Source organism: Dendropsophus ebraccatus, chromosome 1 (assembly GCF_027789765.1).
Source record: "Dendropsophus ebraccatus isolate aDenEbr1 chromosome 1, aDenEbr1.pat, whole genome shotgun sequence".
Classification (NCBI taxonomy): Eukaryota; Metazoa; Chordata; class Amphibia; order Anura; family Hylidae; genus Dendropsophus; species Dendropsophus ebraccatus.
The window spans coordinates 224,368,972-224,391,903 of record NC_091454.1 but is presented as its reverse complement, the minus strand read 5'-3'; the positions used below and the strand labels follow the sequence as shown (position 1 = coordinate 224,391,903).

Genomic DNA, 22,932 nt, shown 5'->3' with positions numbered 1-22,932 from the left:
TGTCAAAAATTACTGAAAATGACAGTAACACTTTAACCCTTTGGGCGCTCAGCAATCCCAGCAGCATGTGAGAACCCATCAATAGTTACCAGTCTGGCACCAGAAAGCATTTACCACCATTGCTTCCATTGTTTACAGATATTAGGAGTATGAGTGTATTATTGGGATCTATTAATCGCATAACTACTAGAGATGAGCGAACCTGGAGCATGCTCGAGTCCATCCGAACCCGAACGTTCGGCATTTGATTAGCGGTGGCTGCTGAAGTTGGATAAAGCTCTAAGGTTGTCTGGAAAACATGGATATAGTCATTGGCTGTATCCATGTTTTCCACATAGCCTTAGGGCTTTATCCAACTTCAGCAGCCACCGCTAATCAAATGCTGAATGATCGGGTTCGGATGAGGTTCGCTCATCTCTAATAACTACTAATTTTTTCATCCATTAGACTGTGGGCTCACATTTTGCAGTTCAATTGCTGTACTGTATCGTTTTCATTGAAAGGCTAGGTTCGCACTATGTAAAAATGTCTGTCTTTCATAATAATGGCCATCACTGCGCAAATAACATCTGCAATTTGTCAAATAAATAGGCGTTATTTGCGCAATGACGTCCGTTGTTATAAAAGACAGACTTTTTTTTAATGTAGTGTGAACCTAGCCTAATTATGCAGGACTATGACACATAAGCAACAGTGTGAACAAGGCCTTATCAATAAGGTCATAATTACATAACTCTGTTTGACATCAAATCCCATCAATATTTTTTTATTTCTTGCAGCTTTTGACGTGGCACTTATAGGCTATCCGCCTTTTTTGCAAGGAGGTGAGTACAGTCATCATATAAGGGTAAGCCTTGGATTGTTTTTTATTTACGTGCAGTATATCGAAAACCCTCTTTTAGGCCTCAAGGGCTATAACCTTATAACTTTAAACACCATCCACATTACCTCTCTGTTGCCTAATGGGGTAACCCAGGAGGTGCTAGTTTTAAGTTGCAGGGGCAGGTGTTGTGGTACAGCTTCTGCACTCGTCTTGGGACTTGCCATTAAAGGTTGTAAGTTGTCCCTGTGTCCCTGTAGTGTCATGATGCAGTGTAGCACAGAGTCCAACAGTGACTTAAAGGGAATGTGTCATCTTAATTTTTCTTTAACACTTCATTTTATTTCCAAAACTAAGTATATGTAGAAACATGTCATGCAGGAAACATGAAGCCTCCATACCTGATAGATATACAGATACAAAAATGTATACAACAAATTACACAACAAATAAACAAAACAGCACAAGTTAAAGGGAACGAATCAGCCCAATTGTACGGCTATTGCCAGATTGTGGAAAGATATCTCCCCTACTACTTTCCTTTAAGTAAGTTAGTAGAAAAGTCTATGCAGACTTATAAGTAAAATGATCATGAATAAGGGAACCTTTCAGAATCACAATAGTCCACCCATGGTTGCCACCTGCAGGAAGAGAATCGTAATTACCCAATCTCTGAGCCAGTAACTTTTCCATTCAATAATTATGGGATACTGTCGCCAATATGGATGGTAAAGTAGGAGGGGAGGTATCTTTCCACAATCTGGCAATAGCCGTACAAGTAGCAGTAAGAACATGTATCATCACTGTTAAGTGCGGTAAGGGGAGGGAATCTAGAGCTAGATTAAAGCGACTCTGTACCCACAATCTGACCCCCCAACCACTTGTACCTTCGGACAGCTGCTTTTATTTCAAGATCTGTCCTGCGGTCCGTTCGGCAGGTGATGCAGTTATTGTCCTAAAAAACAACTTTTAAACTTGCAGCCCATGCCAAACGGGAGTATCTGTGCCCTAACTTTGCACCGTCTCTCCTCCCCACCCTCTTCATCATTAGGAATGCCACTAGAACATTTTCTCCATGCTGAACACTGCACAGGTGCTTAACAATCCAGCCCATGTTCAGTATTCAATCTGACTGGAGCATTCCTAATGATGAAGAGGGCGGGGAGGAGGGACAGAGAGGGTGTGCTAGCCTAATGCATACACAATCTAGGCCACACCCGTTGGGCACAGGGCTGCAAGTTTGCCGAATGGACTGCAGGACAGATCTTGGATTAAAAGCAGCTATCTGAAGGTACAAGCGGTTTGGGGGGTCAGATTGTGGGTACAGAGTCGCTTTAAGGCAGCATTGACACGTTCCATTAACACAGGTGTGGAATGCCTGTAATGGAGTTCACTCCCCCCCCCACACACACACACACTGCAGCATCTCTGATACGAAGCTGAGAGTAGGGAAACTGTATGAATATGCGCTGCGCTATAATGACAGAGCCGCTCCACTGCTTCACTACAGCGCGGCGCATATCCATACAGTTCCCCCGCTCTCAGCATTGTATCAGAGATGCTGCCGTGGGGGGGGGCGGGGGGGATTCTGTTACAGGCATTCCAACATGTGAATGCGGCCTAAGTAAAGCCACCTCTCATCCCCACAGTGGGGCTTGGGCCCATAATGGTACTATGACATCACAATTTCCCAACTAACCTCTGCCACCTCCAACAAATAGCCGAGCCATTTGGAAAAACTTTTTGAAAGCCTACAAATTATATAGTACCATCTGTATATAGGCTTTGGCGAGGTCTAAGTGGACCTATAGAATTTGAATATGACCCTCCGTTGTTCATCAGAAGAGGATTGAGAGAGGTCAGTTTCCCATTTTATTTGAAAGAAAAGATGTGTAGAGTCTAGAGGCGATATTAATTCCCTATATCCTTTGGATACCGCCATTTTGGGATTTTGAGCTCTAAGATAAGTTCATTCATAAAGGGAGGGGAGAGACTGCCATGGCCACTTCTAGGAGCGAAGGAGGTGATGAATCTGCAGATGTTTAAAGAAAACTTGTTGAAGTATATTGTAATGCTTAGTAATATCAGCAAAGGAAAGTAGGCCATTGCTATCACAGGGTCACCTACATTTTCTTTTACTGATTAGCATTAGATATTAAAACTTGCCTGGCTTCCTGACATGGCGGACGTGTAGTGCAGAAGCCCCGGCCTCAGCACCTTTCCCAGCAGCGATACCGAGCATCTCCTGGCCAGCAAACATCTCAAATAGACCAGCGTCCACAAGAAACATAGACCTTGGCACTCCCGTATGCTGGTAATTAGTCTCAGGTGCTTTAGGTGGATACCTGCCTTTGGAGTCCGTGCTACCAGGGGTGCTCAACCAAATAGAACAAAGTCCAATGTGAACACAGCAACATGAGAGAGTAAAAGTGGCACTCACCCGCTTGTAGCAAAAATAAAGTCTTCTTTTATTGAAAAACACAACAGGTTACATGGTGCAGACAGGAAAAGGCAACAGCTGTTTCACCCGTAACGTGCTTTATGACAGCCCTGACATCTCAATTACCTGCGACCTGAAGAGCCAACATGCTGGTGAGAAAAAGAAGAGCAGTAAATCCTGTGAAGATGCACAGCTTCTTTGCAGACGAGGACAAAGACGCCAAACAAGATGGCCTTGCCACAACCACGGCCTCCCAGCACCCATGCTCTGCTCACTCTGCCTCCACAGAGGAGATCAACTCAGCTCCCTGATGCCGCTCCTCCTCGGACCCGGATCTCCGCAGCCCTGCTGAGTGCCTAGCATTTTTCACCAGGAAGCTGGAGGATACGATCATAGCCTCCAAGGGAAGACCGTGATCTGATAAGCCAGCCGAGAGGGAGGATGATGACTCAGCTCCCATATCTTCACCTAAGCGCCATTTCAGATGACTATTCTGCCTATTGAGTCAGCAGATGCCTTATCTACTACATTAAAATGTACGATATTTAGCTCCACAGGTGCACTAGATACCTTGCCTGCATCTGAAAATATGCTCAGAGGCATCTATGAGACGCATGTTAATTGCTCTCAGGCAGACTTTTCATTCAGATATCCTGGCTCTAGTTAACCTTATCAAGGCTGATGTAGACAACTTGGGAGGCAGGGTTGATCATATAGAGAGGAAAATGGAGGAGCTTGTCACCTCTCATAACAGTCTGATTGATGCTCACTAGAGATGAGCGAACCGGTTCGGGTTAGAGTCAATCCAAACCCGAATGTTCGGCATTTGATTAGCTGGGGCTGCTGAACTTGGATAAAGCTCTAAGGTTGTCTGGAAAACGTGGATACAGCCAATGACTATATCCATGTTTTCCACATAGCCTTAGGGCTTTATCCAACTTCAGCAGCCACCGCTAATCAAATGCTGAACGTTCGGGTTCGGATGGACTCGAACCCATACCGGTTCGCTCATCTCTAATGCTCACTATGAGCTAGAGGACGAAGTGAAAGTCATTAGAGCCAAGATGGACGACTTAGAAGACCGAGGACTGTGTAACAATGTTAAGCAGCAGGGCATTCCTGAAATCGTAGGGGCTGTTAAAATTCCGTAATATGTGCGCTCCTTGCTGCATGCTACACTACCTGACTGCACAGAACAAGAGTTAGAAATCAACCGTGCACACCGCATTCCCAAGGCAAAACATTTGGATGATTCGGTTCCAAGAGATGTACTGGCTCGTATCCATTTATACAGAATAAGGCTATGTTCACACTACGTATATTTCAGTCAGTATTGTGGTCCTCATATTGCAACCAAAACCAGGAGTGGATTAAAAACACAGAAAGGATCTGTTCACACAATGCTGAAATTGAGTGGATGGCCGCCATTTAATGGCAAATATTTGCTGTTATTTTAAAACAACGGCTGTTAAATTGAAATAATGGCCGTTATTTACTGTTATATGGCGGCCATCCACTCAATTACAACATTGTGTGAACAGATCCTTTCTGTGTTTTTAATCCACTCCTGGTTTTGGTTGCAATATGAGGACCACAATACTGACTGAAATATACGTAGTGTGAACCCAGCTTAAAGAAGAGACTATTGGAATACTCTCAGAAGCAAGGTTCGCTTCCAGCCCCATTTCACAAAGTACAAGTGTTTGCAGATCTCTCTGCTGCGACTTTACAAATGAGACGAGCCTTGGCCCCAGTTACTACAGCTTTGTGAGAGCAAGAAATTACCGTACCCTTGTTGTTTCCCGGTTTACCTGCTTATACATAAGAATAATACCCTTACAGTAGTCCAGAATAAGGATGAGGGTATGCATCTGCTGCACCAATGGAACTTACCTATTCGTTTGCCAATGCTTTACGTCGTAAACCTACGGAAGATTGGATCACAGTTAAATGAGACTGCTGAGCTACAGGGTGCTCCAGAGGGGCTCATGCACGAGGTTTTGCCTCTTAGGCTTCAGTGGAGCTTTCTTTCCCCACTACTTCTGTGCTTTCTTCAGTTTAGTCTTTAGTCACTGTTTGTTTGTTTGCTTGTAATCAGAATTTAGTGACTTAGGATGTGAGTTAGGATGCAATTTTCTTTATTAATGTCAATTGCCCTATGTTGGATATCGGTGCCTTTTATTTTCCTCAGGTTATCACTGGTTAGCCGTGCTCTCGCTTGGAAGCGTGTTCTGGCCACACCTACATGGTTGACTAGAGATATGAGATCTTACATTAGCACAGTTAGCTATGGTTATTAAGATTTTAAGCCTAAGGGCCCTATTCCACGGGCCGATCAATAATGTAAACGAGTGCCGATCTGCTAGATCGCCGCTCGTTTACTGGGTTTATTCCACAGCCTGATTATCGCTTATCGAGGGCTGCAGGGACATCGTTACCGATGTCCTTGCAGCCCTTGCAGCATACATTACCTAGTCTTCTTCCCGGTCCTGCTCGCAGCATCAACTCCGCAGGGGCCTGACTGAGCTGTCAGACCGCTCAGCCAATCACTGGCCGCGGAGGTCTCGGCCTGTTATTGGCTGAGCGGTCTGACAGCTCAGTCAGGCCGCTCCGGAGTTGATGCTGCGAGCAGGACCGGGATGAATACTGAGAGGAGGAGAAGCCTTGTATGCTGCAAGGGCTGCAAGGACATCGGTAACGATGTCCCTGCAGCCCTCGCTAAACGAATAGCGATGTGCAGTGGGTGACTGATGATTTTAGGTTTGGGCCTAAATAAACGATCATCGGCTGATCATTTTCTCTATTCCACCGAGCGATAATCGGCTGATTCAGCCGATTATCGCTCCGTGGAATAGGCCCCTAAATGTCAAGGGGTTAAACATTCCATTTCGTAGGCAGGATCAACCAGGTCAGTAAAGGCGAGTCTAATGTATGTTTTGCTAATCTTCATTTTCAAATTCAATCAAAATTATACTTTTCTTTTAATTAAAAGCTTCTCAAACATAAGTATACTTTGGGGTGCTCTCTCCCTCTTCTGTGACCCTGACCTCTCTTCCACCTCCAACGCCCACACCTGCCATGCCTGGGACATTTTTTCAAATTGGTGGTTCTGTGGTTTCTTAAGTATACCCAAGTTTGCCAGAGCTACCACACTTGTTCTTTAAAAGATAGTTGTTAGGCTAGGTTCACACTACGTACATTTCAGGCAGTATTTGGTCCGCAAGTCAGGTCCTCATAGCAACCAAAACCAGAAGTGGATTGAAAACACAGAAAGGATCTGTTCACACAATGTTGAAATTGAGTGGATGGCCGTCATATAACTGTAAATAACTGCCATTATTTCAATATAACAGCCGTTGTTTTAAAATAACAGCAAATATTTGCCATTAAATGACGGCCATCCACTCAATTACAACATTATGTGAACAGAGCCTTTCTGTGTTTTCAATCCACTCCTGGTTTTGGTTGATATACAGCCTCAAAAATACAGCCTCAAATATACGTAGTGTGAACCCAGCCTGAGTCAAAGTGTATCTGTCATTTAAAATATCTTTGAAGAAATCAATAGTACAAGTGATTTTAAGAAACTCTGTAATAAGTTCTGTTAGGCAAAAGTTTCCCCCTCACTTCTTATCTGTTCATTATCAGCAACGTTGTCTATATTAGAGAAAAGCAAAGTAAAGACGGGTTTGCTGTGTCCATTATAACCTATGAAGGGGGTAGGGGGCAGGGGTGGGTAAGTGAGCAGGAAGAGGAGAGACCCAGCTGTGTAGTTTGGAGACTGTCTAAGCACATAAAACACTGGATTAACAGGTCAGACTGCTCAGTGGTGGTCTGGAAACTTAGTGAAATAAGATTGTAGGATGATGTGCTGTGCAGGGCTGCCTTTTCTCCTCTCTGTGCTCACTCAGCCCCTCCATAGATCATTATGAACACAGCATACCTGTCTTAAAGGGGTTATGCAGTGCTACATAAACATGGCCACTTTCTTCCAGAGACAGCCCCACTCTTGTCTCCAGCTTGGGCGGGGTTTTGCTGCTCAGTTCCATTGAAGTGAATGGAGCTTAATTGCAAACTGCACCTGAACTGGAGACAAAAGTCGTGTTGTCTCTGAAAGAAAGTGGCCATGTTTTTGTAGCACTGGATAACCCCTTTAATTTTGCTTGAGGGGGGAAGGCTGGAAAACAGAAAGAAAATTTCTTAAAATCGTTTCTACTATTAATTTCTGCAAAGTTGTTTTTAAACGGATTTAAAAGATTGAAAGTGTAAACATTCAAATTCCAGGCAGACTGCATTGTTATTTATTCATCACTACCTTGAATTTTCAAATTTTCCTGTTTCACCTTTGAATCACGACTTTGTCGCTGTTTTATAAATATTTTATAAATCAAAAAAATCTTCAATTTCAAGTTTAATTTAAAATTGACTTTTAAATGTAACTTAACCCCTTCAGGACCAGGCTAATTTTCGTTTTTACGTTTTCGTTTTTTCCTCCTTGTGCTTAAAAGGCCATAGCACTTGCATTTTTACACCTACAAACCCACATGAGCCCTTATTTTTTGCGTCACTAATTGTACTTTGCAATGACGGGCTGAACTTTTGCATAAAGTACACTGCGAAACCAGGAAAAAATTCAAAGTGTGGTGAAATTGAAAAAAAAAAACACAATTATTTTTCTTGGGGGGGGGGGGGCTTCGTTTTTACGCCGTATGTCCTATGGAAAAAACTGACATGTTATATATGTTCCTTAAGTCGTTACGATTACAACGATATGTAAAATGTATAACTTATATTGTATCTGATGGCCTGTAAAAAATTCAAACCATTGTTTATATATACAAATATATGTTCCTTAAAATCGCTCCATTCCCAGGCTTATAGCTCTTTTATCCTTTGGTCTATGGGGCTGTGTCAGGTGTCATTTTTGCGCCATGATGTGTTCTTTCTATCAGGACCTTGGCTGCGCATATGCGACTTTGTGATCGTTTTTTATTTCAATTTTTCTGGATTTGATGCGACCAAAAATGTGTAATTTTGCACTTTGGGATTTTTTTGCGCTGACGCCGTTTACCGTGCGAGATCAGTAATGTGATTAATTAATAGTTCGGGCGATTACGCATGCGGCGATAGCAAACATGTTTATTTATTTATTTGTTTTTATTTATAACCTGGGAAAAGAGGGGTGATTCTGACTTTTATTAGGGGAGGGGGCTTTTTACTATTAACAACACTTTTTTTTTACTTTTACACTTATACTAGAAGCCCCCCTGGGGTTAGGGTTATTCCCCCCCCTGGGGTTAGGGTTATTCCCCCCCTGGGGTTAGGGTTATTCCCCCCTGGGGTTAGGGTTATTCCCCCTGGGGTTAGGGTTATTCCCCCCCTGGGGTTAGGGTTATTCCCCCCCTGGGGTTAGGGTTATTCCCCCCCCTGGGGTTAGGGTTATTCCCCCCCTGGGGTTAGGGTTATTCCCCCCCTGGGGTTAGGGTTATTCCCCCCCTGGGGTTAGGGTTATTCCCCCCCTGGGGTTAGGGTTATTCCCCCCTGGGGTTAGGGTTATTCCCCCTGGGGGACTTCTAGTATAAGTGCACTGATCTCTCATTGATCTATGCTGTATAGAGTTAGACAGCATAGATCGATGAGATAGGCACTCGATTGCTTCCGGCTGCTGCAGCCGGAAGCAACCGAATGCCAAGATCAGCGCCATTAGGGCGCAGACCCCGGCCGGCACCAGTCACAGATATCGCTCCTCCATTATAACGTCACGGGGGAGCGATCTCCCCACTAGACACCAGGGAAGAGCTGCTGTGAAGTCTTCAGATGCAGCTGTAATCTTTGACAGCTGCATCTAAAGACTTAATTAGCGGGCACTGCGATTGGACCGTGTCCGCTAATAGCCGCAGTATCGGGCTACATTAGGCACCCGGGATCACGGCAGTTCAGAGCGGGGTCGCCGTGCGGTTACGTTCTTGTGCGGGAAAGGGTTAAATTTATCTTAAATATTTAAAATAAAATTCTGATAATAAAATATACTCTGTTTTGCCAGAGCAACCACACTTGCTGCCTAGTACATATTTGTTAAGGGAATTATATCAATCATTATCCAAATCAAAATCTCCTGTCATTTATCAATATATCCTGTTTACAAATTTGAAGGCTGTGTTCACACATTGCAGTATCTGTCTCGGTACTAAATTACAGCAAGAACGATACAGTGCAGCAATGAAACATGTGAGAACACAGTCTAATGGAATAATCAGTTAGTAGTTTGTTATATGATCACATATCCTAATAATACACCAATACCCTTAATCAATAAGGTCATAAATACGTAACTCTGTATCATATCACAGTAATATATATTTATTTCTTGCAGTTATGGCGCTGACAATGTTAGGCTATGATCCTTTAGTCCCAGAAGGTGAGTATAAATATCATATTAACTGGAAACAATGGTGAGTAAGCCATGGATTGTTACCTATAAGAAAACCCTTATAATCTGTTTTGTCTTATGCCCCAGAGCTGCACATTCATTCTCTGTGGTCCATCACCATCTGCTATTGGTAGAGTGAGTGAGTGGTCTCTTTGAGTCTCCTCCTGAACGGTCCCGCTGCCATTTTTGAGATGGACTTGTGTCAGTGCTTGGCTGAGCGTGCGCTCACTGCTGAGGTGAGTACCTTCCAGAAGTGGCAGCGGCAGCATTGGGGACCCAAAGATACCGCAGGAGGACACAGGAGGAGTGTGGTGAGGTAAGAATAAGAAGGTTATCATGTTGTAAATAAGGGAAGCATTATATAAAAAGTTTTAACGTGTCAGAGTCCCCCTTTAAATTATTGTTGTGCACGTTTTGCCGCCCATGTTAGATTATGTCAGTGCAGGTTGTGCCGCAGGGGTTAGACTATTTATGAGCAGGTTTAGCTGCAATTGATCTTGGATCCTTAGAATCTTTGTGCCAATTTCCATAAAAGTGGTGTACAATATGTTGCGGGGGTGGGGGAGGTGGGGGGTTAAGTGTGTAAGGGGGTGCTGAGGTGAGGGGGTGCAGATAATCAGTGATAGCTGACAGCTGCTGATCACACGCTGTCACTGTCTGTCACTTGAAGATAGATGGGCTCCTGAGGCATAACCTCTCTTCTCCTTATCCTCTACTCAGCTATAGTGGTTATAATGTGAGCTGAGGAGAAGAACGTCCTCTTCTTATATACTAAAACTGTCACTGTAAATGTCACATGTGGGAAAGAATACCTATGTGAATATGTTTCATACAGTCCTGCCGCTGAAGCTACTTCTAACCCCACACATGTCCTGCACTGTCCGGCCCGGGGTGTAGGGACACTGCTGCTGGCTCCCGTCACATCACCTGTGCGTCACATACAAATGTACAATAGCATATTCATGTCAGATCAAAATAACTAATGGACTTTGTCTACATTTACAGAAACAAGCCAGGAAACTATGGCGAAAAATAAGGAAAATATAGCAACAGGTCAGGAGACTATAACAACAAGTCCGGAAACTATATCAATAGGTCAGGAGACAAGTCAGGAGACTATGGCGACAAGTCAAGAAACTATGGCGAAAAGTCAGGAGACTATGGAGACAAGTCAGGAGACTACAGCGACAAGTCAGGAGACTATAACAACAAGTCCGGAAACTATATTAATAGGTCAGGAGACTACAGCGACAAGTCAGGAGACTACGGCGACAAGTCAGGAGACTACGGCGACAAGTCAGGAGACTACAGTGACAAGTCAAGAAACTATGGCGACAAATCAGGAGACTATGGAGACAAGTCAGGAGACTATGAGGATAGAAGTAGATGAAATCAACTGCAAACTCTGTGGCAAGGTAACTATTATTATTGTTATTGCTGTAGTAGTCTCCTGCGACTCGGCCCACTACGAGGGGGGGCCCGCGAGGCCCTTAAATTACTCTTGTGACCGCAAGCATTGTTTTGCTTGCGGTCACAAGAGCGGGCTCTTCCGGGCCCCCGGCTGATGCGTGGCTGCCGGGGGTGTCCTGTCCTATCCCCGGCAGCGCAGCGCATCAGTGAGCTCCCTGTGCTGCCTGGGGCCCTGATTTCCGGCACAGGAAGTGCACATTAGAGGCGCTTCCTGTGCCGTAAGTCCCAGCCCCGGCGTACAGGGAGCTCACTTATGCGTGGTGCTGCCGGGGATAGGACGGGACACCCCCGGCAGCCGCGCATCAGCCGGGGACCACACAGCGCCTGGAGAAGAAGAGGATCGCTGGGGGAGCGGGTTGTCAGGTGAGTTTTTTTTTTTTTTTTTTTTTAATTCTGCTTAGCATAGAGGAAAGGGGGGGGGGCATCTATAAGGGGGGAAGAGAAGGGGGGGCATCTATAATGGGGGGAGAGGGGGGGCATCTATAATGGGGGGAGAGGGGGGGCATCTATAATGGGGGCAGAGGGAGGGCATCTATAATGGGGGGACAGGGGGCCATCTATAAGGGGAGGGGGAGAGGAGGGCATCTATAAGGGGAGGGGGAGAGGGGGCATCTATAAGGGGAGAGGGGGCATATATTATGGGGGGGAGAGGGGGCATCTATAATGGGGGGAGAGGGGGCATCTATAAGGGGGGGAAGAGAAGAGGGGGGAATCTATAATGGGGGTAGAGGGGGGCATCTATAAGGGGGGAGAGGGGGGCATCTATAAGGGGGGAGGGGGCATCTATAATGGGGGGGGAGAGGGGGCATCTATAATGGGGGGAGAGAAGGGGCCATCCATAGGAGGAGAGGGGGGCATCTATAATGGGGGGGAGAGGGGGTCATCTATAAGGGGAGGGGGAGAGGGGGCCATCTATAAGGGGGGTGCAACATGCAGTGGGGGCCATCTATATATACTATAAGGGGGGTCACATAGAGTCAGGGCTACCCACTAAATGAAGGGTGTAAAGGGGCCAATACAGATGTGCAGTGTGTATATAGATGAGGATGGTGCCAGAGCGAGGAGCCTAATATGTCTGTCTGGCAGATTCTGTGGATTCGTGGCTCGGAGAAGTTCTCATAATGGCCCAGGGCAGATGGAGAAGAAGAAAATGAAAAGGGAAGAACTCCGATCAGAAAAGACGTCCCCTGTTAGTCATCTGATATAACTGCACTGTAATTTATATGTGTGTATATACAACCTTTGTGGAGCTGCGTCCACCTCTATATGACTATATGAGGCGATAGTGATTTGTGTACAGTGGATTCAGTAGCAGCGGTGGTATTAGTCAGTATGTGGTGGTGTTAGTCGGTATGTGGCGGTGTTAGTCTGTATGTGGTGGTAATATTTGTTACGTGTTATCTGGTACTGTGTTTTATTGGTCTTAGTATACTGGATTTGGTCAGTAACAATGTGGTGGTGATGGTAGTGGTTGTGGTGTGGTGGTAATATTTGCCCCTTGTATACTTGTATTATTGGCAATATTGGTCTCAGTATACAGTAACAGTATGGCAGTTATATATATGGTGATAATATTTTCACTTCCTATATCCTGGTGTTATTGGTAATATCTGGAGTATATATATATATATATATATATATATATATATGCACACACACACACACATACACCTACCAGTAGCATCACTAGGTCGTGAAGGGGGGGGGGCCCAAGTTGACCTCTCGCACCAGGGCCCAGGAGACATTAGCTACGCCCCTGGTAGTAGTGGTGCTAATAATAGGAGCAGCAGTAGCAGTATTAACCAACATCATTAAAATTTTAGCTGTATTATTCTTAATAGTAGTAATAAGTAGTAATAGTGGTAGTAATAATTATTCAATTGCATTATTGTTTGTAGTAGTAGTCATTTATTATTACTATAAGGCTAGGTTCTTACACAGTATAAAAAAATCAAATTACGATTATAATTTTGAGTGAAAATAAAACAATGTGTGAACAGCTGACAAAAACTCTGTATTTTGCCAAAGGAGGGGGTAAATAATAAGCATGGTCATTATTTGGATGGTCACAATTAATTATGGTGTTATTCTTTATGATGTTAACACTGCCGGCCAATGTCCTATTGACTTCATGGGAGCGCATTATTATATTGCAGATACAGATGTACTTTTACCTCAAAAGCTGTATTTTGTTGTTATTATTTTGTGCGATCATAGCCTTATTGTTATAGGTGATAGCAATAGTAGTAATAAATTATTATTATTATTAGTGGTAGACATAGTAGCATCGGTACAGTAGCGGCAGGAGATGTGCGGCTGTGTAGGGATAGTAGTACAGGAGCTGTCCGGAGCAGGAGAGGTTTTCTATGGGGATTTGCTGCTGCTCTGGACAGTTCCAGACATGGACAGAGGTGGCAGCAGAGAGCACTGTGTCAGACTGGAGAGAATACACCACTTCCTGCAGGACATACAGCAGCTAATAAGTACTGGAAGACTTACCAAATTGACATCACCACTAGTATGGTCAACAATTTCAGGAGGAACCAGGCTGGTGAGCCATAGGTCAGCACACCACTGTCCCTGGCAATACACTGCAATACCCACACTTCCTGCTGCATTTGTGAAAAGGTCCCAATCAAAACTGTCAACTACCAGGGATAAAAGAAATGACCTTCCTTTATAAGTCTCTAAAGAGGATTCCCTTTCATAGTACTGAGCTAAGTGTTACAAATACACTAGGTGACCCTGGGGCCCGACAAACAAGAAGTCTTTGAGATAATGAATGGTCAACTTCTAGGAATAGATCACCTTCTTGAAATAGACTGCCTATTCCAAGAAGGAACTGAAAGCCTCACAAACCCATGGGAAGGAAGTGATCTACAAAGAAGGCAACCCAATAGTCACATGCTCTGGGGATGTACCGCAAGGAGTCAGAAAGCGGACTCAATATCCATCTTGGCGATAAAGGCCCACTGCCCGTATTCCCAAACCCATATCACTGCCATGTCAAACGGCTTATACACTACAAAGCATGAGTCCAGGACTGACAGACCATGGCGGTGGGAAAGGTGATGAAAAAAATGGAACTTGTTTGGCTTCTTCTTTAGAACGACCTCTAAAGGAAAAACTACCAGATTGGGGAATGGACTAGACTTAAAGGGGCCCTCTATCCTCCTCATGGAAATTTCCTTCTCTTGTCTGGCATCATAGGGGGGTACTGATGGGCTGTCCACAAGTTATAAAGGGAAAATGGGACCTCATGAAGGGAGGTGGGATGTAAAACCCATCAGTAAACCCCCTAATGAGAAGGTCCACCTTGCCCCCGTTCGAAAATCTGTCTTTAAAAGAGAGCATCACGGCCATCTTCACTGGTGTCTCCTCCTTGGCCAGTACCCCCGGAGCCACAGACCTTTCCCCTTCTGTAACATCGAGTGGAACCATGGGAGGTCCCTCTGCACGTGCAGCAGTTTCTATTTTTGGGTCAAATCTGCTGTACATATATAGCCTAAAATTAAAAATCAGCTTCCGAAACTGTTACTAAAGCACAGAGGTGAAACAGATTACCCAAAAAATGAGTCTTTCCTCAAAGTGCTTACTCTATTAGCCCAATGTTTTTATCAAATGTAAATAAAATCACATAAAAGTACCATGTAAACTGCCACAGGGCTCTTGTGGCAACAATTAGGGTGCCTTCACACCTACCGTATCGCAGGAGAAAATCCGCTGCGGATCCGCAGCAGATTTAACTAAATGAATGAAAACAGCATTAAATACGCACTGTCAAATCCGCTGCGGATCCGCAGCGGATTTTCTGCTGCGATACGGTAGGTGTGAAGGCACCCTTAAATTGAATGTCCCATCAGTACATTCGCTTTAAGTGTTTGACATGAATAAACCGGCGTGGGGAAGCCAGTGCCATGGTCCTTTTTTTTTAGAACCACAACCCGGTTCCTGTGTATGCCGCCGTTCTATTGTCGGGTAACGGCCAGGGGTGAAGCACTGGGGGTGGGCCAACCCGCCCCCAGTGGGAGGAAACCCCTGCCCTCCTATGACGCAGCTACATTAGAATCAATGTCAAACACTTAAAGCAAATGTACTAATGGTACAATCGCTTTAAGAAAATAGCAGTAAAAGATACATTAAAATCAGAAGTCCAGGCATAGAAACAATGCATATAGTTGCTCAAACTTACAAAGCTTGCTGTGTTCCAATTAGAAGTAGAACCTCTGGCCCTTATTTATGCTGGTTTTATTCGGATGATGTGGGTTATACTTCACACAGTTCTCCTGTTACATTCAGGTTGCACTTCTTTTTTGTGTGTTCAATGATAAATGAGATATCTCCACAACATATGATTGGAGTAGATAACAGGAATGCTCCAGGCAGATTGTCTCCTATTCATCAGCTGTGTCAGCCCGGATGGGCTGGATCATTAAGGCACCTGTGCAAGCATTCTAAGTTTGAGCAACTATATGCATTCTTTCTATGCCTGGACTTCTGATTTTAATGTATCTTTTACTGCTATTTTCTTAAAGCGATATTACCATTAGTACCTTCGCTTTAAGTGTTTGACATTGATTCTAATGGAGCTGCGTCATAGAAGGGCGGGGGTTTCCTCCCACTGGGGGTGGGCCGGCCCACCCGGCCCACCCCCAGTGCTTCACCCCTGGCTGGTACCCGGCAATAGAACGGTGGCATACATGGGAACCGGGTTCTGGTTCTAAAAAAAGGACCGTGGCACTGGCTTCCCCACACCGGTCTATTCATGTCAATGCCACTGGAACATTTTCTCCTGTCTGAACATTGCACAGGTACCTTAAAGGGGTTATCCAGCGCTACAAAAACATGGCCACTTTTCCCCCCTACTGTTGTCTCCAGTTCAGGTGCAGTTTGCAATTAAGCTCCATTTACTTCAATGGAACTGAGTTTCAAAACCCCACCCCAACTGGAAACAACAGTAGGGGGAAAGTGGCCATGTTTTTGTAGCGCTGGATAACAATCTTTAACAATCCAGCCCATGTGCCGTGCTGACACAGGTGGGGAATAGGAGGCAATCTGACTGGCGCATTCCTAATGATGAGGAGGGCGGGGAGGAGGGACCGAGAGGTTGTGCCAGCATAATGCATACACAATCTAGGCCATGGCCGTTGGGCACAGGGCTGCCAGTTTAAAAGTTGTTTTTTATGACAATAACTGCATTACCTGTCGAACGGACCCCAGGACAGATCTTGAATTAAAAGCACCTATCCGAAGGTACAAGCGGTTTGGGGGGGTCAGATTGTGGGTACAGAGTCGCTTTAAGCTATTTAAGCAGGTCCATCTGCTGGGTGCTGACACGGAGGGAGGCACTGTTAGGCCCCTTGTACACATCCAGAATTCAGGGTCCGCATACTGTCCACAATTGCGGACAGTATGGGACCCATTTCAGTCTATGGGCCAATGCACATGAGCCTGGATTCTATGGTCTGGGTCCTTCAAAAAAGTAGGAGATGCCACTATACGGACTGTATTCTGGACTCCTACTGTTCTCACATCCATGATTGAAGAAGGCTGTGAATGACTCTTAATGGACCTTTTGTACATTTTGCTGACCACAAAACCACCCAGATTATTATTATTATTACATTATTCATATCTGAGGCACCCTTTTTGGGAGATAACTATAGTTATGAAGGTATATAAAAATATTAGTATACCATTGCATATGGTGTTATATAAAGTGCTCAGTATGTGTAAAAACTTTAGTAATGACACTATTATATACAACATATATATATATACATATACATACTTATATCTATCAAGGTTAGGTACCTGTTCAGACCATATGTCGTGATATGTACATAGGCTGCCAGGTGTTGTAAGGACACGGTTTCTTTGCTCTGTGATGAACGGTTCCTACCGGTTAAACCGTCTTTATGCTTTTGTTCTTCATACGATTAGCTTATCCTGCAGGTTAGTGATGTTTCACATTGTGTGATGTATATCACCTTCTGGGAATAGTGAGGATGTTCAAAGCTTGTACTAACTGGGATGCCACGGTCGGCGGCTTTCTTCAGTAAAAAGTATAGAACCTGGTTCGTATTGCACTAAACTCCCGGGGTTAATGACATCACTCTCTTGCTGTAGATTCTTGTTGGTGCTCAAAAAAAACTATGTGATCCTCGACCAGCCACAGCAGTCAGTGTCACAGACGCAGCCGCGACCCATACCAGGGACCATAGCTGCCACCGCTCCTTTTGTGCTGTCTCTGATGCGGATGGTGTCCTCCAACACTCCAGCCCCCCGTGTACCAACTTACCATGCCACACTCCTGCTCTCACTCCCTTATAAATTTCTGTTCCTGTCCTGACCTCGTCATTGGAGGCCCTGCATTGCTACCCTAGCATTGTGGTCCTAGCTTTCCTACCAGTGGTTCCTGTCCATGACTCTTGATTCCTTTTCGTGAGTCCTGCTGGAGGTTCCTGCTGTGTTCTTGCCTACGTGTTCCCAGCTGCAACTCACCCACCACTGCTAGGAAGCCAAGCCAAGGGTAGCGAAGTTGCGGTCTTCTGCCTCAGCAAGTCCATCCCACCTTGTGGCGGGCTCTGGGGAAGGCCAACGGGGTCTTAAATTCCACACCATGGTGCGGCTTATGCCATCTCTAGCAACGGTCCAGTGGATCCACGACTAAAGTCGTCACAGTGCCAACAGCGAGTTCTTTCCTCTTGGTGAACTATCGCCACATGCATGGGCTACTTGGTCGCTGGCGGGGATAAAGGAAAGGGTGGCTTCTGCTATGCCGGTGCCAGCCAGGATGTGAGGCAAGGACCTCTTATAATCCAAGAATTTTTATGCATTGTGTCTTTTCTTCTTTCAGAATGATGAGGATTTAGCGGAAGTAGTCAGCACTACTGACAGTAATAACAGGTGAGTCCGGTCTACCTGGCAATCGGATAATCACACAAGGGATTTTCCTGGGGCTGAATTCTAATCCTCTCTTGTCATTATACATAAACTACAGAAAGTTGTATGGCCTCAAAAATGATGTGACATTTTTTTGAATCTTGACTCCCACCATACCTTACAGATTAGAGCTGAAATCTCCGGGTCTCTACCGCTGCCAGAAGACCGGGATCAAATTCCTGGTGAACCGTCCAGTTATTATTGAGTGTAAACTTGATTCCTGGAGCGATCACCTAAAAGACATCCAGATCAGCTCTTATGAGATATTGGGACCACTGTTTAATATAAAGACGCTTGGTGATCCTAATGCTGTGTCTGCTGTGTACCTACCTCACTACCTGTGCTTAAAGGGTAAGTCCACTATTATTATAGGCAGGTGCTCCTTCTTTGCGATTGGTTCTCTTTATCAGCAGCACTAGGGTTGGCATCATGGCTGCTGTTCTGTGCTCTGCTGTTCTGTGCCTAGCTCAGCTACACCAACTCTGACAGCTTCACAAAGCTGAGAACTGTCGCTGTGATGGATTACTGCAGATAAGGTGGCCAGCAGGAGAGAAGCCTGTACACACACTTATGCTTACTCCGTACAGGGGGTGAGCCAACCAGCTGTCAACACATTAATAACCTAATATTTTAGATATAGTTATGGAGATGGGAATACTCCTTCAACTTATTGTCTAATGCAGATAAATAGTTCATACAGTGCTGAAAGCACCATAAAGTCTGTCGTGGAAAAAGACAACGTGAAACAACTGCTCCAAAACAAAAGATTATTATTATTCAAACAAGATAACAATAAAGTGACATACAGTACAGACGTGCAGTTCATACAATCAGATAACAATACTGGGTTCTTATAATGTTTAAAATGTCCATGTGATGTGTTTGCACCAATCCTGGAGCTTGAATAATGGGCATGGAGTACATTTTCTTATCTTCCACCATATTGAGATGTGCGTGCATAGTTCTTGGGCTTGGCATCACAGGGTGGCTGACACAGCATATGTTTTGCAGAAACCCTTATTTTAGTTATAAGCACAAAAAGTATTACATAAGCAGAAATATTTTGTTTAATTCTACTCTAAGCATCAAATTGATATTAAAAACAGGGCAAGATGGCTGGATTGCCTTTATTTCTTTAACATGTCCTCTTACAGTCCCCTCTTTGATAATATGTGGATTCTGTATCCTATAGGATTTAATGGAGACACCGCACTGATAAAATGCGCTCACTTTAAAAATGGAAACCTGACCCTGGAGACACCAACACAAATTAATCCATATTATATCACATTGGAGAATCCTGTCTTTTCCTTGCTGGGAATTATCCTGGCAATAAAAAGGAAAAATATCAAGATACATGGAATGGTCCTTCTATATTTCACCATACTGGGTGAGGGAGAATCAAATGAGGAGCACAGAATCCTTCTTTATACACTGCCCTATACCACTAATGTAGAAGAGGTGAGCGACTACATACTGTAGGTGTAAACTAATGCATTATGTGAAATAAAACACAAAGAATATGAAAAACCTATGCCGATGGCAGTGGTATGCTAGCCGTCGCTCTGTGTATTCAATGGGCCACCCTGAAGATCTAAAGATTGTCCGGGCAGCCCCTCCCAGTTCAGCCCGCCCCCCCCCTCCACTCTTCTCTGCTCCTCACTGCTGGGTAACCCCCTTATCTGATAAAATAACAACAAAATAAGTAACAATATAACATATGATTTTATTTAATCAAATTACCCATACAGTATAGCCAGATCATCCCAAAAAATATGTATATATATTTATAGAAAACACGACTTTTGGATGGCACTCTGGCTAAGGAGGGTGGTGCACGTGGCAAGGCAAATCCCAACAGCACAGTATGAAGTAGATCCCGGCACTCACAGATAAATGCTCAAAGATTTATTAAGGAATTCACATATCCATTACAGACACAGGACGTTTCAGTGTCAGCCTTTCTCACCTGCCATAGCATACACTCACCGGCCACTTTATTAGGTAGTAACGGGTTGGACCCCCTTTTGCCTTCAGAACTGCCTCAATTCTTCGTGGCATAGATACAACAAGGTGCTGGAAGCTTCCTCAGAGATTTTGGTCCATATTGACATGATGGCATCACACTGTAGCCGCAGATTTGTCGGCTGCACATCCATGATGCGAATCTCCCGTTCCACCACATCCCAAAGATGCTCTATTGGATTGAGATCTGGTGACTGTGGAGGCCATTTGAGTACAGTGAACTCATTGTCATGTTCAAGCAGAAATCGAGACTCATCAGACCAGGCAACGTTTCTCCAATCTTCTACTGTCCAACTTCGATGAGCTTGTGCAAATTGTAGCCTCAGTTTCTTGTTCTTAGCTGAGCGGAGTGGCACCCGGTGTGGTCTTCTGCTGCTGTAGCCCATCTGCCTCAAAGTTGGCCGTACTGTGCGTTCAGAGATGCTCTTCGGCCTACCTTGGTTGTAACGGTTGGCTATTTGAGTCACTGTTGCCTTTCTATCAGCTCGAACCAGTCTGCCCATTCTCCTCTGACCTCTGGCATCAACAAGGCATTTCCGTCCACAGAACTGCCGCTCACTGGATGTTTTTTCTTTTTCGGACCATTCTCTGTAAACCCTAGAGATGGTTGTGCGTGAAAATCCCAGTAGATCAGCAGTTTCTGAAATACTCAGACCAGCCCTTCTGGCACCAACAACCATGCCACGTTCAAAGGCCCTCAAATCACCTTTCTTCCCCATACTGATGCTCGGTTTGAACTGCAGGAGATTCTCTTGACCATGTCTACATGTCTAAATGCACTGAGTTGCCGCCATGTGATTGGCTGATTAGAAATTAAGTGGTAACGTGCAGTTGGACAGGTGTACCTAATAAAGTGGCCGGTGAGTGTAGATCAGTACTATGGGCGATCTGTACATAGAGTCTGCCTGAGAGCAGACTGTATCTACAGAACACTGATTCGGCAGGACAGAGGTAAGTATCTTACCCCGCCCATCTATGCATGGCTTCGGGGTCCCAGTCAGTCAGTGACAGGTGCTTAACCAGTCACTGACCTCCTCCAGGCAGCTGCCTGTCATTATCCTCGGCTCCCGGGACACTGATGTGAGGGGCCGCTCACACTGCAGCGGTCCCACACACATCTAAAGCCCCTCACAGTCATGAATGTAAATATGTGTTCCAGCTGCAGGGGGCATCTGCAGCAGGAACTTATATATACAAATTGCTGTCATGAAGGTGTTACATTTGGTGCAGCTATCTGGTTTAACAATTTATTTTCAGCCAAGCAACCATACTAAATAGTTGATAAATCCCCCCTTCCAATATCTAGATTAACATATTGTCTTATTTCCATTTCAGACCATTGACAAGAAGAACAAAGAATTTGGATATAAGAGAATAAAAAAAAGAGAACATACTGACACTGTGTATAGAAAGAAAAGCTACCTCATTACAGGGAGTCCTGGAGTATCAGTTCTCGATAAGGTATTCCTAAAAGATAAAAATATCCCAGCACATTGTGCTTATTGGTTGTTGTTGGTGTATGTGTTGCCATTGATTACATAATGCATTGTAGTCATAGTGGATGGTTATTGCCGACTGCATTATGGGACTTTTTTTTTCTTTTTTTTGTGTATGTTGCAAAAAAACCCCTCTCAATATAGATCGGTCAAAAAAAGTACATCATTAGTAAGTAACGTGTATCTGCTGTGTGCCAAACATTGGCGCTAGAGAAGACAGAAATTAGGAATAGTAAATCCTTCCAGTGATGTCACAGTATTTATAATTTTGGAAATAATATTGCTGTATCGCTGTGCCTCCTTCCCACCCTGCACATGCACAGCCAGCTCCAGACAACTGTCTTAACAATGGAAGCTGTGGATGGATCGATGTCAGAGTTTTAGGGTAGGATAACAAGAACACAGAGGAGAACATTTATTAGGACCGGCATACTTGTAGTTACAGATGAGCGAACCGGGTTCGGGTTTGAGTCCATCCGAACTCGATCGTTCAGTATTTGATTAGCGGGGGCTGCTGAACTTGGATAAAGCTCTAAGGTTGTCTGGAAAACATGGATACAGCCAATGACTATATCCATGTTTTCCACATAGCCTTAGGGCTTTATCCAACTTCAGCAGCCACCGCTAATCAAATGCCGAAAGTTCGGGTTCGGATGGACTCCAGCATGCTCCAGGTTCGCTCATCTCTACTTGTAATGTTATGCTGGTCTTAAATAAAGCCCTGTCCCCATTCACCTCGTCCATTAGTAAATTTGGCGAGGCCTGCACCTGTTGCTCATCAGGTGCACAATCTACACCATTGGTTATGCCCGTTTCCAGGAGTAAACCCTGGTGGCCTCCTCCCCGCCTTGCCACGCCCCCCCCCCCCCCACACACACACACCTACCTACCCATCATGCAAGTGAGGTAATGCCTTGGATAAGTCAAAACACTGCACCTCTTCCCTGCTTTACACCAGTGATGAATATTGATAAATGTACCCCTAGGTTGCCATTTCTCCAATTGGACACTAGTAGAGATGAGTGAGTAGCACTCAACCGAGTAGGTATTCGATCAGTTTCACGCCATTTAATATACTCATTTTCAATCGAGCATCTGACCAAAAGAACAGTAAAAATTTGATTCCACTCCACTCATTGGCTGGCTTACTCATGTGACCTCCAGGGTATAAGAACTTGGGATTTCCTGCTCGTCATCAGAGGCCATTTTGGACCTAGACAGGGAGAGTTAGGTTGTAGCAGATTTTAGCCAAGTGGGAGCCCCCAAAAGCTCTTTTTAGGGCTACAACTAAATACAGGACAGCAAG

At 44.6% G+C, this 22,932-nt stretch overlaps 1 protein-coding gene across 1 annotated transcript in view; it reads left to right on the top strand.

The window, feature by feature from the left end:
• The first annotated feature begins 785 nt into the window (after nt 1–785).
• The window catches only part of LOC138770560 (NACHT, LRR and PYD domains-containing protein 1b allele 2-like), a 49,909-nt gene continuing 27,762 nt past the window's right edge, over nt 786–22,932 (top strand). The window contains exons 1-7 of the mRNA XM_069949668.1: nt 786–824; nt 9,634–9,678; nt 10,696–11,105; nt 18,020–18,069; nt 18,230–18,456; nt 19,298–19,566; nt 21,466–21,591. Coding sequence (XP_069805769.1) covers nt 9,636–9,678; nt 10,696–11,105; nt 18,020–18,069; nt 18,230–18,456; nt 19,298–19,566; nt 21,466–21,591 — 1,125 coding nt within the window. The 5' untranslated portion in view covers nt 786–824; nt 9,634–9,635. The remainder of the gene's footprint in view (nt 825–9,633; nt 9,679–10,695; nt 11,106–18,019; nt 18,070–18,229; nt 18,457–19,297; nt 19,567–21,465; nt 21,592–22,932) is intronic.